This window comes from Helicoverpa armigera, chromosome 22, assembly GCF_030705265.1.
Source record: "Helicoverpa armigera isolate CAAS_96S chromosome 22, ASM3070526v1, whole genome shotgun sequence".
NCBI lineage: Eukaryota > Metazoa > Arthropoda > Insecta > Lepidoptera > Noctuidae > Helicoverpa > Helicoverpa armigera.
Genome location: NC_087141.1, coordinates 6,284,273 through 6,296,541, shown reverse-complemented (window position 1 = coordinate 6,296,541; position 12,269 = coordinate 6,284,273). Strand labels below are relative to the sequence as shown.

Here is a 12,269-nt window from a genome sequence, read left to right as displayed (position 1 = left end):
GAATCCACGACTATCAATGTCAGTGTCAAAATTCAAATGTTAACGTCAATTTTCGCGGTTTTCCTTCGACTGTCACAGCTGGTGGTGTGGTTGGTTGTTTACGAGTATAAATAATGCGATTTTTATCGAAAAATCAAAATAAAATTGTGTAAATAATCACAGAAGATGACTTGGAACAAATTAATCTGTAACATTCGGGAGTTACAGTTGGTGGGAACATTATCAGGAGGACAAAGTTTCAGGTACACAGCATGTTATTAGTTTTTTTTTTCCATAAAAACTTATTTTACTTGAATAAATCCTTGATACAACAGTAGCTATTTCTAAGAAAAATATTCTACGGCAAAGACAAAGACTTCTTCAGTGTAGATACACAATTTTATGCAAAACACATTTACGTTTTTTTCAGATGGACTCACAATAAAGAAAATGATGAATGGATAGGCGTTTACTCAAAAACAGTATGGAAACTGCGGGAAAATGATGATGGTCTACAATATCAAGTCATAGGCTCTTTGCTCAATAACTCAAAAAGTCAATCAAAGAGTAAAAATAAAAAAGTTAATGTGGATTTTAAAAAGTTACTTGAAGATTATTTCAGGCTAGACACAAATTTAGGGATTTATTATAAGGAGTGGTCTGCAAAAGATGAGTTGTTTGAAAAGGCTTGTCAACAGTTCTATGGTATTAGAATGTTGAGGCAAGAGCCTGTGGAGAATTTATTCTCTTTTATTTGTAGTCAGAATAATCACATATCCAGGTAATTATTAAAATATAACTTAAAAAAACTGACTTATGAAAACACACAAAAAATATATTTTTAGTTCATAGAAGTCTATGTCTAGTGGAAGTAGGGCTGCTATCTCAAATTTCGCCAAACATGACAAACATTAAAAAAACCCGGACATATGACATAAATCGCATTTTTCCCCGAACAACTATGATTTTTTTAAAACAAAATAATACCTAATTTGTAATCAATTTACTATTAACATTATTTAAATTCAATGAGGTGCTTCCTTACATGAAAGGTGTCTGGGTTTTCCCCGGACACTTCTTGAAACCCCGCTTGGACGGCCCCTGTGACGGATGGCAGCCCTAAGTGGAAGCAACTATGTTTATTTTGCCAACAACTTCTAGGCTTATGCATTTTGAAGTGTATGGCTTGAGTTTTAAAAAGTCAGTTTAATTTTAAGTAAATATACAAGGATTAATAAAATAAATTCCTAAATAGGTAATAATTTTTTAATATTTTATTTTTAATATTTAATTCTAACAGGATATCTACAATGGTAGAAAAACTATGCACACACTATGGAGAGAAAATATGTGAATATGAAGGGGAGACATACTATGCTTTCCCAGAGGTTGATAAACTAGCTCATAATGGGGTAAGTATTTTAAAATATAGCACAGTTTCTCACTGCGTCCTATAGAAACTTCGCCGCTACCTGGATAAAAAATAGCCTATGCACCTGAGGACACTGAAGCTACCAAACAGTGAACAAATTTTTCTAATCGGTTCAGCAGTTTTGGACAAACATACAAAAAAAAATCCTATATTTTATATCATTATAAAAGGAAACATTATTTGTTAATATATATAATAATATATCAATATCTTATTTCTTTCAGGTGGAATCAGAACTCAGAAACCTAGGCTTTGGATACCGAGCTAAGTTTATACATAAGTCTGCGTCTCAGATAGTTGAGTGGGGTGGTGTGGATTGGTTCAACAGTCTCCAAGATATGAAGTACAAAGACGCTAAGGTGGAGCTCATGAAATTATATGGTATTGGACCTAAGGTTGGTTTCTAGTTCTTTTAAAATTACATATATATTAAACATATAAGTCGTGGTGGCCAAGTGGGTAAAGAACCAACCTTTCGAGTATGAGGGTGTGGGTTCGATTCCAGGGTCAGGCAAGTACCAATGCAACTTTTCTAAGTTTGTATGTACTTTCTAAGTATACTTAGACACCAATGGCTGATAAAAAGGTGAAGGAAAACATCTTGAGGAAACCTGGACTATAAAGTCTGAAATCACCAACCCGCATTGAGCAAGCGTGGTGATGAATGCTCAATCCTTCTCCATGTGAGAGGAGGCCTGTGCCCAGTAGTGGGACGATAAAAAGGCTGTAACAGAATAACAGAAACATATAAAAGTATAGCTTTTTAAACAATTAAAAAGGTTATCTATAGCGTTCCTTGATGAATACTGAATTTAATTTTTCAAATGTTTGGGAACTCCATTCCTGGGATAAGCATGTTCAAATGAAAAAACTACCTTTATTTGTAAAGAATATAAGCATCATAAGCTGCTACTATTTTAAAAAACTGGCTATAAATGCACAAATACTTAATTATTTTTGAAATTATGAGATATGGGTTTAAATAAAGCAATTATGTTTTTTATGGAACTCAAAGTTTGTGTGTATTTTTTTTTCTAATCATTAGTTTGTAAAAGACTGTTTGTTTCCTAAATAAATAAAATAAAAGCAAATTATGAGAACATACATTTATAAAAAAAAAAAACTATTTGATCACTCATTTCAAATGCATTTCTAACTTCAAGCAAACGTCAAAATTCTCATAAAGTCTAACCATCCTCAGGTAGCGGACTGCATATGCTTAATGTCGCTAAACCACCTGGAAGCGTTACCAGTAGACACTCATGTGTACCAGATAGCCGCACAGAATTACCTCCCACATTTGAGAGGCAAGAAGAATGTCACCGACAAGATGTACACAGAGATTGGAGACCATTTCAGGAGTTTATATGGAGATATGGCGGGGTGGGCTCATACTGTAAGTATTAATTAGTATTACTCTGCATAAATGGATTAAAAGTAGGCTATTAGTTATGTTAATGTTTATATATAGTACTGCAAGGTGTCATCAAAATCGATTTGGTAGTTGTTGCATGTTTTTTTTTAATTTATCTCATATTAAGATGACTTCTTTTAGTCCTAATTTTTATTTTTAGTAGAGCTTGTACATACTATTTATCCTAGACAACTGATGCATAAATACTACTCTATTTTTATAAATTCACTCATGCTAATTGTGGTAGGAGTCTAAATTAAAAAAAAAACCGGCCAAGTGCGAGTCGGGCTCGCGCACAAAGGGTTCCGTAAGTGTTGTATGGGAGCCCACCAAAATATGTATTTAATTCTAGTTTTCAGTATTTGTTGTTATAGCGGCAACAGAAATACATCATCTGTGAATTTCAGCTCTCTAACTTTCACGGTTCATGAGATACAGCCTGGTGATAGACGGATGGACGATTTGAGCAGCGAAAACAATAGGGTCCCGTTTAAATCCTTTGGGTACGGAACCTTAAAAAACTGACATTTAATTTTTCATGTTGTTGCAGGTCCTATTTTGTGCAGACCTTAAGAAATTCCAACAGAGTGATACAGATACCAACGACACTGGCAAACCGAAGAAAAAGCGGAAAAAACTGTGATAACTATCGATTATGAAATAAAACAATACAATACTTGATCAAATCTTTTATTTTATGTATAAAGCGATTATTTAATGTGGTTACATATGTATAAAAAAGTATAAAAAGTTACTAACAAGTGGAGGACTTTTAAAACAACTAATAGAATTTCTCTGCTATATTGGATACTAGCTTCTGCCAGAGGTTTCACCCGCATCCCGTGGGAACTACCCGTACCGGTATAAGTCTATAGCCTTCCTCGATAAATGGGCTATCTAACACTGAAGGAAATTTTCAAATCGGACCAGTAGTTCCTGGGATTAGCGCGTTCAAACAAACAAACTCTTCAGCTTTATAACATTAGTATAGATTTGAATAACTAAATTCTATAGGGTGTTTAAAAACTTCTCCGCTTTGAAGACTGGGCCTAGATGAGGTTCTTCTTAGAATAAAAGTGATATAATATAAAATACAGTAAATAAGTTTTTATTATGAGTTTCAAGTCTGTGCTGAAAACCTCATTACTACAATTAAATTCAGTTATTTCTTAAAACAATATTTATTTTGGTTATAAAACTTAGAACTAATAGTACACAACCTGGAATGGTGAAAAAGAAAATTTTCTTTTAGAAAGACCGAAATTCCGATATCACAATGTTTTTTATAAGAGATAAATAATATTGCACGTACAAACTAACTTACCAACTAATTTGTGAGATTTTTTAATAGCACTTATGCCTCATATTTAAATCTTAAATCTAAGTAAATGCTTAAAATTTTCTAAGATACAATTTCCACTATAAAAGTCAGGAATTCTACAAAAGATTGAATAATAAGCGCTCAAATACCTACTACTCTTTGCAACTATCGAGCTATGTATAACTCCGACTTTATACAAAGTGTAAAGTGAGTTTAAACTCGCAAGACTACAAGTCTTGTCGCTTCAAATAAAAGTACGTTAAACCAATTGCAATAGCCGTCGCAATTTCGGTCCGCCATGCTTGGATGTATGTTGCAGACACAGGGTCTGTTCAGACAGACCGGCTCGGAGAGAAGGGCAAATTCTTAACACGTTGAAAATCGAGTACTTAGTATTTGTAGTAAGGTTTATTTTTGCACGCGCACTGCTTTTGTCATTAAGAATGCTCGGAGGCGCTCGGTGTGAAATAATAAGAGGAGCCGACCGGCTCCGATCGTGTACTTTTTCTCGGTCTTGCTGACGTTTGGCTCCAATTGCATCTCACGCAGCTGATCGGAGCCGACTCTGGTCTGTGTGAAAAGAAAAATACGCGCCGATGCTCTCCGAGCCGGTTTATCTGAACGGACCCTAAGCTATATAACAGACTGACAAATTTTTAAATCAGTCCAGTAGTTATAACACAACATTCGTAACGTTCAAAATACCACACACTCCATGATATTTGAGCATGAAATTCTTAATACTTCAAGATAAAAATCAGTCTACGCCAGTAGCACAAATATGTATACGAATAAAAAACCTATTTTATATTGTCTTTGTGTAATACGAAATTATTATGATTAAAATACTACGGAAGTAGGCACACAAAATACTTATGAAAGTGTTTAAAAATGGTCCACCATCTTTTTGTCAATTTTCAAATAATATTTAGGTATTATGATTTTCGGAATTTAATCGAAGTATCGGGTGTATCGGTAATTTTTTTACAATTCGCCATAGAATATCATAAAGTATACCTATGTGATTAGGTACAATACACCCTGTATAATTTAGCTCAAAGATAGGTAAGTTTATAAATCAAAGTAGATACGTCTTGGCATACTATGCACTTAAACATTTTTTATCACTACCTTTAAATGTGTAAAAGCAACTTAATTAGTCTCCTTCCTCATTTGTAACTGAGTTGATGAGTTCAGACAGGCTCTGGTACTCGCTGCATCCGGTTAGACTGGAAGCCAACCCTAACGTAGTTGGGTAAAGGCTAGGCAGATGATGATATGAAGTATTTTCGTTCTTTCACTTTATGTCTGTAGGCCGTTTATTTATTACCGTAATATATTTGCGGGCAGTTTTCTATAAGCACCTGTAGGGCTCGTATTTCGAAGGCGAGGTCAGTGATGGCGGGCGGCGTGGCGACTAGAGTTGGCGCGAAAACTGTGCTCAAGTTGTGCGCACTCATCTTGTTCACGTCGGATAGTTGAGATACTCTGGAAACGAAAGGTAAAAATACTTTAATAAAACAGAACAGCCAAGTGTGAGTCGGCATAATTTAAAACACGTTTATGACATGGGCGTCCCCTAAAATAAATTTCAAATTATTGATTATAGTTTTAAGCATTTGTATTTTCAGGGACCCGATTCTGCTAGGTAACTAATGTCAAAATTGAATCGTAATAGCAGTTTTAACCTTAATAAGGGAGTTTATGGGGAGTGTACTTAAGGGAGTATATGAGGAGGGTACGTAAGGGAGTATATGAGGATAGTACTTATGGGAGCATATGGTGTAAGTACATAAGAAAGTCTAGCGGGTAAGTTCACAAAGGAGCAAATGGGGTAAGTACATAAGGGAAACTATGAGGACAGTACATAAGGGTGTATATGGGGGAAGTACATAAGGGTGTATATGGGGTAAGTACACAAGAGAGCAAATGGGTATAGTAAATAAGGGAGTATATGGGAAAGTATATAAGGGACTATATGGGGTTAGTACATAAGGGAGTCACGGGGGCAAGTTCATAAGGGAGTATATGGAGTAATACACAAGGGAGTATATGGGGAGAGTACATAAGGGAGTATATGAGGAGAGTACATAAGGGAGTATATGAGGAGAGTACATAAGGGAGTATATGAGGAGAGTACCTACATAAGGGCGTACATGAGGAGAGTACAAAACAGAGTATGGTATCGGGAGAATGGTAAATAACATGGATTGGTCACAAAAAAAAAAAAAAAAATCATACCGTGATTCATCATCATTCCCCGAGCCTTTTTTCCCAAACTATGTTGGGGTCGGCTTCCAGTCTAACCGGATTCAGCTGAGTACCAGTGCTTTACAAGAAGCGACTGCCTATCTGACCTCCTCAACCCGCAGTTACCCGGGCAACCCGATACCTCTTGGTAAGACTGGTGTCAGACTTACTGGCTTCTGACTACCCGTAACGACTGCCAAGGATGTTCAATGACAGCCGGGACCTACAGTTTAACGTGCCATCCGAAACACAGTCATTGGTGTCTAAGATATACTTAGAAAGTACATACAAACTTAGAAAAGTTGCATTGGTACTTGCCTGACCTGGAATCGAACCCGCGCCCTCATACTCAAGAGGTTGGTTCTTTGCCCACTAGGCCACCACGACATTTCACGTGATTAATCATATAATAAAACATAAAGTAAGTATATTAGCAACTTTAGGTACCTGTGTAAATGTTGCACCATGTACTGCAAACAGTTGAAGTGCGCCGGCGGTAAGCAGTCCAGACATTCTCGGAGCAAAGATATTTGCTGCGCTTGCGTTTTGGCTTCTACAATTAAGGCGAGGAATTGGTCAACAATAATTCCATAACCGGCACGCGCATCTAAGGCGCCAAAAGGGGTCGGAGCGTCTGAGCGGGGCGAGGATAACAATACGCGCGCTAGCTTATAACTAAAAGTCGTAAGCGACAAAATGGTTTTGTAATTTTATTTACAATTTTAAAGAGTATGTATATACTCAACTACTAAAAAAGTTAAGAAGCTTAAATCGGTCCCTTTAGCCCATAATATGTGAATCTCTTTTTAAAAAGAGGTATGTTTGATATATTTTTCTCTGTTATAAAAGTTACCTAATCATGTTTTGACGTCTAACAAAATAAGGTTTATATCATGAACTTTCAGGTAACCAAGTTGTATTTTGATCCGTTTTGTATTTACTGAGAAAAATTGAGATCCTTGGCGCCAAAAATTCCAATTCGTCCTCTTAAAATACACCAACATAAGTATCCTTTTTTTTAACGACGTCAAAAATCATCAAATGACCCCTCCCGCTGTGGGTTAGCAGCGGTGAGGGAGTGTCAGACTGTTACTGACTAAAAATCGTCGTGTTCCGTCGTAGGCCTTTAATGTACCAGGGCCGCGGTAACTCTTTCGAACAATCCCGCAGCCCAACATAAGTGTCCTTAATTATAAGAAAATCGGCCAAGGGCGAATCGGACTCGCGCGCTAAGGGTTCCGTACTATATACTATAGAATGGCCAAAATTCCAGTTTATTGTATGGGAACCCTACGAAACATTTATTTTATTTTAGTTTTTGTTATAGCGGCAACAGAAATACATCATCTGTGAAAATTTTAACTCTAACTATCACGGTTCATGACATACAGCCTGGTGACAGCCGGACGGATGGATAGAGGAGCGAAAACAATAGGGTGTCGTTTTACCCTTTGGGTACGGCACTTTAAAAATTACTGATAGGTAGATGATCTACTTACGTATAGCCTGCACCAGCTTGGGATGTACTTCGTACGTAATGAGCGGCACCGGGAGAAGACGCAAGTACAGCTTGAGCGTACCGGCCACTACGTTGATATTACTGTACACGCTGAGATCTGCTGCTTCACCGTCTGTAATAGAATATAATGATAATAGGGTAGTTTCCATGGTCGAAATAATGAAATAATATTTAGTCCGCTTTTTAGATAATCAAAAAATATTGGATACGTATTTTTTCTTTTTTTAATTAAACATAAAATGACAAAGATAATACACTTCAAAAATTAGGAGTGGGGGCCTTTTACGTCACAGTGTCCTGAAAATTGTAGCAACTTGTGACGTCACACTCAACTTTAACACGCTATATCTTAACAAGTTCTGATCCAATTTAAAAAAGAAAAAATACGTATCGCTTAATTTTGGACAATCTACAAGACGGACTAATTATTATTTTTTAGGAAACTAGCCTATTCTAATAATGTTGTAACCATTTCATTAAAGTTGACTCAAAAAGGCTTCAGCGTGTTGGCTTCGGCCCCACGTTCGCCTTCCAAAAATCCGGGACCCTGTAGTCCCGTGGTCTGGTCGAGACATACAAAATATTATAATTTTATTTTAAGATTTTATCTATGTATAAGTAGGTAATACCTAATTGAAGTTTAATTTTATGAATAACTTGCAAGATGTCGGAAGCAGACATTTTCTTATATACCTATTTGGTATTTTTTTTATCCATCTGCCAAGAAAGGTAAAGATTATGGTCCATACTGATCTCTTAAACTATTAATGCGTTCTAAACATATATTTTCCTTATACACAATTGTTATTAAAAGTACTGAAATAGGATTGAAAAGAATCGAGAGTCGAGCAAAACGATTGCTACATTGACACTATAAGTGGATGAAACCACGAGCCAAAGCTAGTTTGCCCTTCAAGGGTCATTTTTCAGCTGAAAAAAAACTGCTCACCTTTATCAAAAGCTAATTTCAAAGCCTCAATCTCATCAGCAAACCCTGACACCCTATATATCCCTTCAGAGTCCATTCCTCTCTCTTCTATTTCGTTCACACACTTCTTAACCACGAACGGCAAAGTGCTCGAGTGTGCGTTCAGAAGCGTCGTCAAATCTATGCCGAAAACTCCACGGAGTTTCTTTAAGTCAGGCACGCAGTGATTCGGAACGCGCTCCGAACATTTTGAGTGGGCTATGAATCCGCAATCTGGAAGTTTTAGAAAAGCTAAGAATAAATTAATAGTTTCAAAAACACTGGAAAAACACGCTTTTATAAATAATGTATTTAAATAACTATGATACAGTCTCATCATGAAGTTCCAGTTCATATCTTTCGGCTCAATCATCAGATCAGTTCGATTGCATTATAAATTATTGTATTGTCATCAAAACTACAGCTGCCAATTTTCATGACGATGCTACGATCTTTGAAAGATACCTTAGATACAGGTAGACCTACTAGTTAAAGCGTGTAAAGAGGATTTTTTTTAAGGTATTAAAAAACTTTACATTTGCGTGCTATACTAACCGTACATTGTTAATTTAAAATAGCTCTAAAACACCTTTACGGTTTTCCTATAGGGAAAATAACACCTAAACATTATATTAAAATAATATAACCTACATAGTTGTCAATTGAAATAATATTTTGAATGGTACCTATTTAAATTTTTCCTTAAACAGTACAGGTGGTCATATACATTAATAAGTATATATTATTAAATATTGAAGCACTCTGTGACCTCAGAGCTTTTATTGCATATACATAGGGCTGCCATCTCGAATTTCGCCAAACCCGGACAAACATTAAAAAAACCCGGACATTTGGCGTAAATCGCATTTTTTCCCCGAACGAGTACGATTTTGTTTAAACAAAATAATACCTATTTTGTAATCCATTTACTATTAACATATACTTAAATTCAATGAGGTGCTTTCTTACATGAAAAGTGTCCGGGACGCTTCTAGAAAACCCGCCCGGACGTCCCCCGGACGGGGTCAAAACGAGGACAAATCCGGGGAAACCCGGACGGATGGCAGCCCTACATATACAGCTTTTAAATTACTGTTAATTACTTGTAATGAATTATACAAACAAACATTTTCAATGATACAAGTGCATCTATACACTATTAGTATTTATATTTTCAATTCTATCCTCACAAATAGCATGTTAAAAAAATATATCAACAAAAAAATAATTAATTTCGAAATTTATTATTACCTTCACATTTCACTCCTTGAGCAGTGAATCCCCACAGGAAATTCGCACACAATTCACACCAATTCAGGCCTTTAAACGTGTGTACTTTAAAACTATGTGATTTAGAGTATTTCACCACTAGAGGATTGTCCTCTATGGATGGTGTGAGATCAAAAGGAGGCTTCTTCATTCCATCTTCGTCTATGGTCACTTTGTTTTCAGTCTTTTTGGTTATAATTGGGCTGGTGTTGTTTGAAGCCCTGTAATTAGATAATGAATAAGCCTAAGTAAATGCTTAAAAAATAGGTTAGTTATATAATTTTAATTGTAATAATAGTTTATTTATTAAATCTTGTTTTGCTTATGTTACTGTTATAATAAGTTATATTGAAACATTGTAATATGTATTGGTTATATCCATAAATGGACAAGAAAAAGTTTGTAATTCCTTGATCATGATAATATTTTGCCAATTGCCCTCCTGTCTGACCAATGAACTACAAAAATAGGAAAAAATGCAAGTTTAAAAAATGTCAGATTATGACGTTAAAATAAGGCCCGTTTTGCAGTCACACTTTTCTTAAACAAGCGTTCAACAGATGTAAGTTTTTGTGGTAAAGCTGTATATATTTTAAATAAGTTTCCATAAATACTTACTGTTGCATCCTAGAAAGTGTGTTTAACTTCCGTCTGTTTAGCGTAACATACGGACTTTCAGGGTAGCTTGCTCTAGAGTTGATCATCTCAAAGATATGATGAGCTTTCAGTTCCATGTGGCACGTGACCAGCCCATCCGCCACCAAGTCATAGATAGTGTCATAGCGTTTAGCACCTATGTAATGTGACCCATCGTAGTACAGTTTATAGTGATGAATTTTGCCATCAAATCTAAAATATTTTTCATTGTTATAAAAATATGAATGTTTTTTTTAGTTTGTTATGTTTTTATATGATTTTGCCTTATACTTTTACTTTTTGTAATAATAAAATTTTAAAGTTACTAAGTTATGATTAAGTATTGAAATGTTAATACTTCAAAATAAAATAACTATAATAATAACAGATTATTTTCAAGTAGAAAAATATTAAAATTAATATTTACTTTAGAGTTAACGTAAAGAAATCGTTGCCCTGACTGCCTTTTCTTATTAGAAAGGCACCATCGGGTTCGTTTTCAAGAATTGAAGTGGCTTCCTTATGACTCATTACACCGTGGTATTCTCGCCCGTAGAACTCCGGTCTATCGTCCAAATTATCACAAACCATTCGTTTTGGCTTCGGAGCTTCCATTTGTATTCGATACACTGAAAAAAACGCAATAAATTCATCAAAATATGCGCGCTTAAAATACTGTCCTAAAAGTCCCGATCATCAACTTACATTCCGGTTTCCAAATGTTTTTCAGGTTTTCCATTTTATGGATTTGTTTCGGTCCTTATTAGAAATTGATTCCACAATTTAATTACACCTTTGTATGTCAAGGTGTTAAGGAATGATCGCGTTTTTATAAACTAATTAGAAATCGTGAATTCGTAACGTAAACAAAACCTGCGGGTTGACGCTGTCAATAGTGACGTTTTGATGGATGGTTAATCTGTCAAGTTTCTCGTTTCGCATTCGATGTTTCGCATCCGCATTCCTGATAATCTCATCTTCGTTAAAGACGTACCGAGTCAGCTTTGCATATCATTAGTTACTTACTATAACTTATATTTTTATGTAAGGAAAAAGGGGGTTATTATAATTATACCTTATACTTTTGAGCCGTTTGGGGTTGAAACCGTCGGGCCGTGGGGTCCAAGTGCTCATCTCTTATATAAGGATATCGCTAAGCGACTTGCTGACACTTCAGGTGACCCAAGGGCTGGTTTTTATTTTGGCCAAAAAGTAAGCATTGCCACGTTGGATGGCAATGCTTACCTTTTGCCTGGTCTTTTGGCCTCTTGGGTACACTCCCGGTGGGCAGCGATGAGGAGGAGTTTTTTGATGCAATTTTTTAAATATTTATATTTATAGTAAGTGTATATTATTAGGTAAGTTAGTTGTATGTTGTATATATATTTATTATTAAGATATTGTAAAAAGTTATTTGTAAATAAAAGCAAATAAATGTAGGTAAGCATGTAAAAAAAAGGAAAAAGTAATTAAATAAATCAT

General features: G+C 35.5%; 2 protein-coding genes across 3 annotated transcripts; one reads left to right on the top strand and one right to left on the bottom strand.

Moving 5' to 3' along the window:
• The first annotated feature begins 46 nt into the window (after positions 1–46).
• Positions 47–3,503, top strand: LOC110375625 (N-glycosylase/DNA lyase). 2 transcript variants are annotated; one of them, XM_064040312.1, is made up of 6 exons: positions 47–242; positions 410–760; positions 1,280–1,391; positions 1,636–1,810; positions 2,617–2,807; positions 3,376–3,503. In XM_064040312.1, exons 1-6 carry the CDS (start codon positions 166–168, stop codon positions 3,466–3,468), a joined length of 999 nt encoding a protein of 332 aa, XP_063896382.1. In that variant the 5' UTR covers positions 47–165; the 3' UTR covers positions 3,469–3,503. The 2 variants fall into 2 exon arrangements, with proteins under 2 accessions (XP_063896382.1, XP_049699179.2); XM_049843222.2 differs by having other exon boundaries at positions 49–242; positions 1,636–1,806; positions 2,613–2,807.
• Positions 3,500–11,702, bottom strand: LOC110375609 (N-chimaerin). Its single transcript, XM_049843221.2, has 8 exons — positions 11,493–11,702; positions 11,215–11,416; positions 10,770–11,000; positions 10,134–10,372; positions 8,865–9,116; positions 7,896–8,027; positions 6,844–6,949; positions 3,500–5,634 (listed from the first exon to the last, which is right to left on the bottom strand). The coding sequence occupies exons 1-8, from the start codon at positions 11,524–11,526 to the stop codon at positions 5,466–5,468; spliced, it is 1,365 nt and encodes a 454-aa protein (XP_049699178.2). The 5' UTR covers positions 11,527–11,702; the 3' UTR covers positions 3,500–5,465.
• Positions 11,703–12,269: the final 567 nt, after the last annotated feature.

Excerpts from the sequence above, each read along its gene's own strand:
- LOC110375625 (XM_064040312.1), top strand. The coding sequence starts at position 166 with ATGACTTGGAACAAATTAATCTGTAACATTCGGGAGTTACAGTTGGTG. Across the intron at positions 761-1,279 it reads CAGAATAATCACATATCCAG|GATATCTACAATGGTAGAAA; the intron begins GTAATTATTAAA and ends TAATTCTAACAG. Across the intron at positions 1,392-1,635 it reads ATAAACTAGCTCATAATGGG|GTGGAATCAGAACTCAGAAA; the intron begins GTAAGTATTTTA and ends TATTTCTTTCAG.
- LOC110375609 (XM_049843221.2), bottom strand. The coding sequence starts at position 11,526 with ATGGAAAACCTGAAAAACATTTGGAAACCGGAAT. Across the intron at positions 11,417-11,492 it reads AAACATTTGGAAACCGGAAT|TGTATCGAATACAAATGGAA; the intron begins GTAAGTTGATGA and ends CGTTTTTTTCAG. Across the intron at positions 11,001-11,214 it reads TTCTTTACGTTAACTCTAAA|ATTTGATGGCAAAATTCATC; the intron begins GTAAATATTAAT and ends AAAATATTTTAG.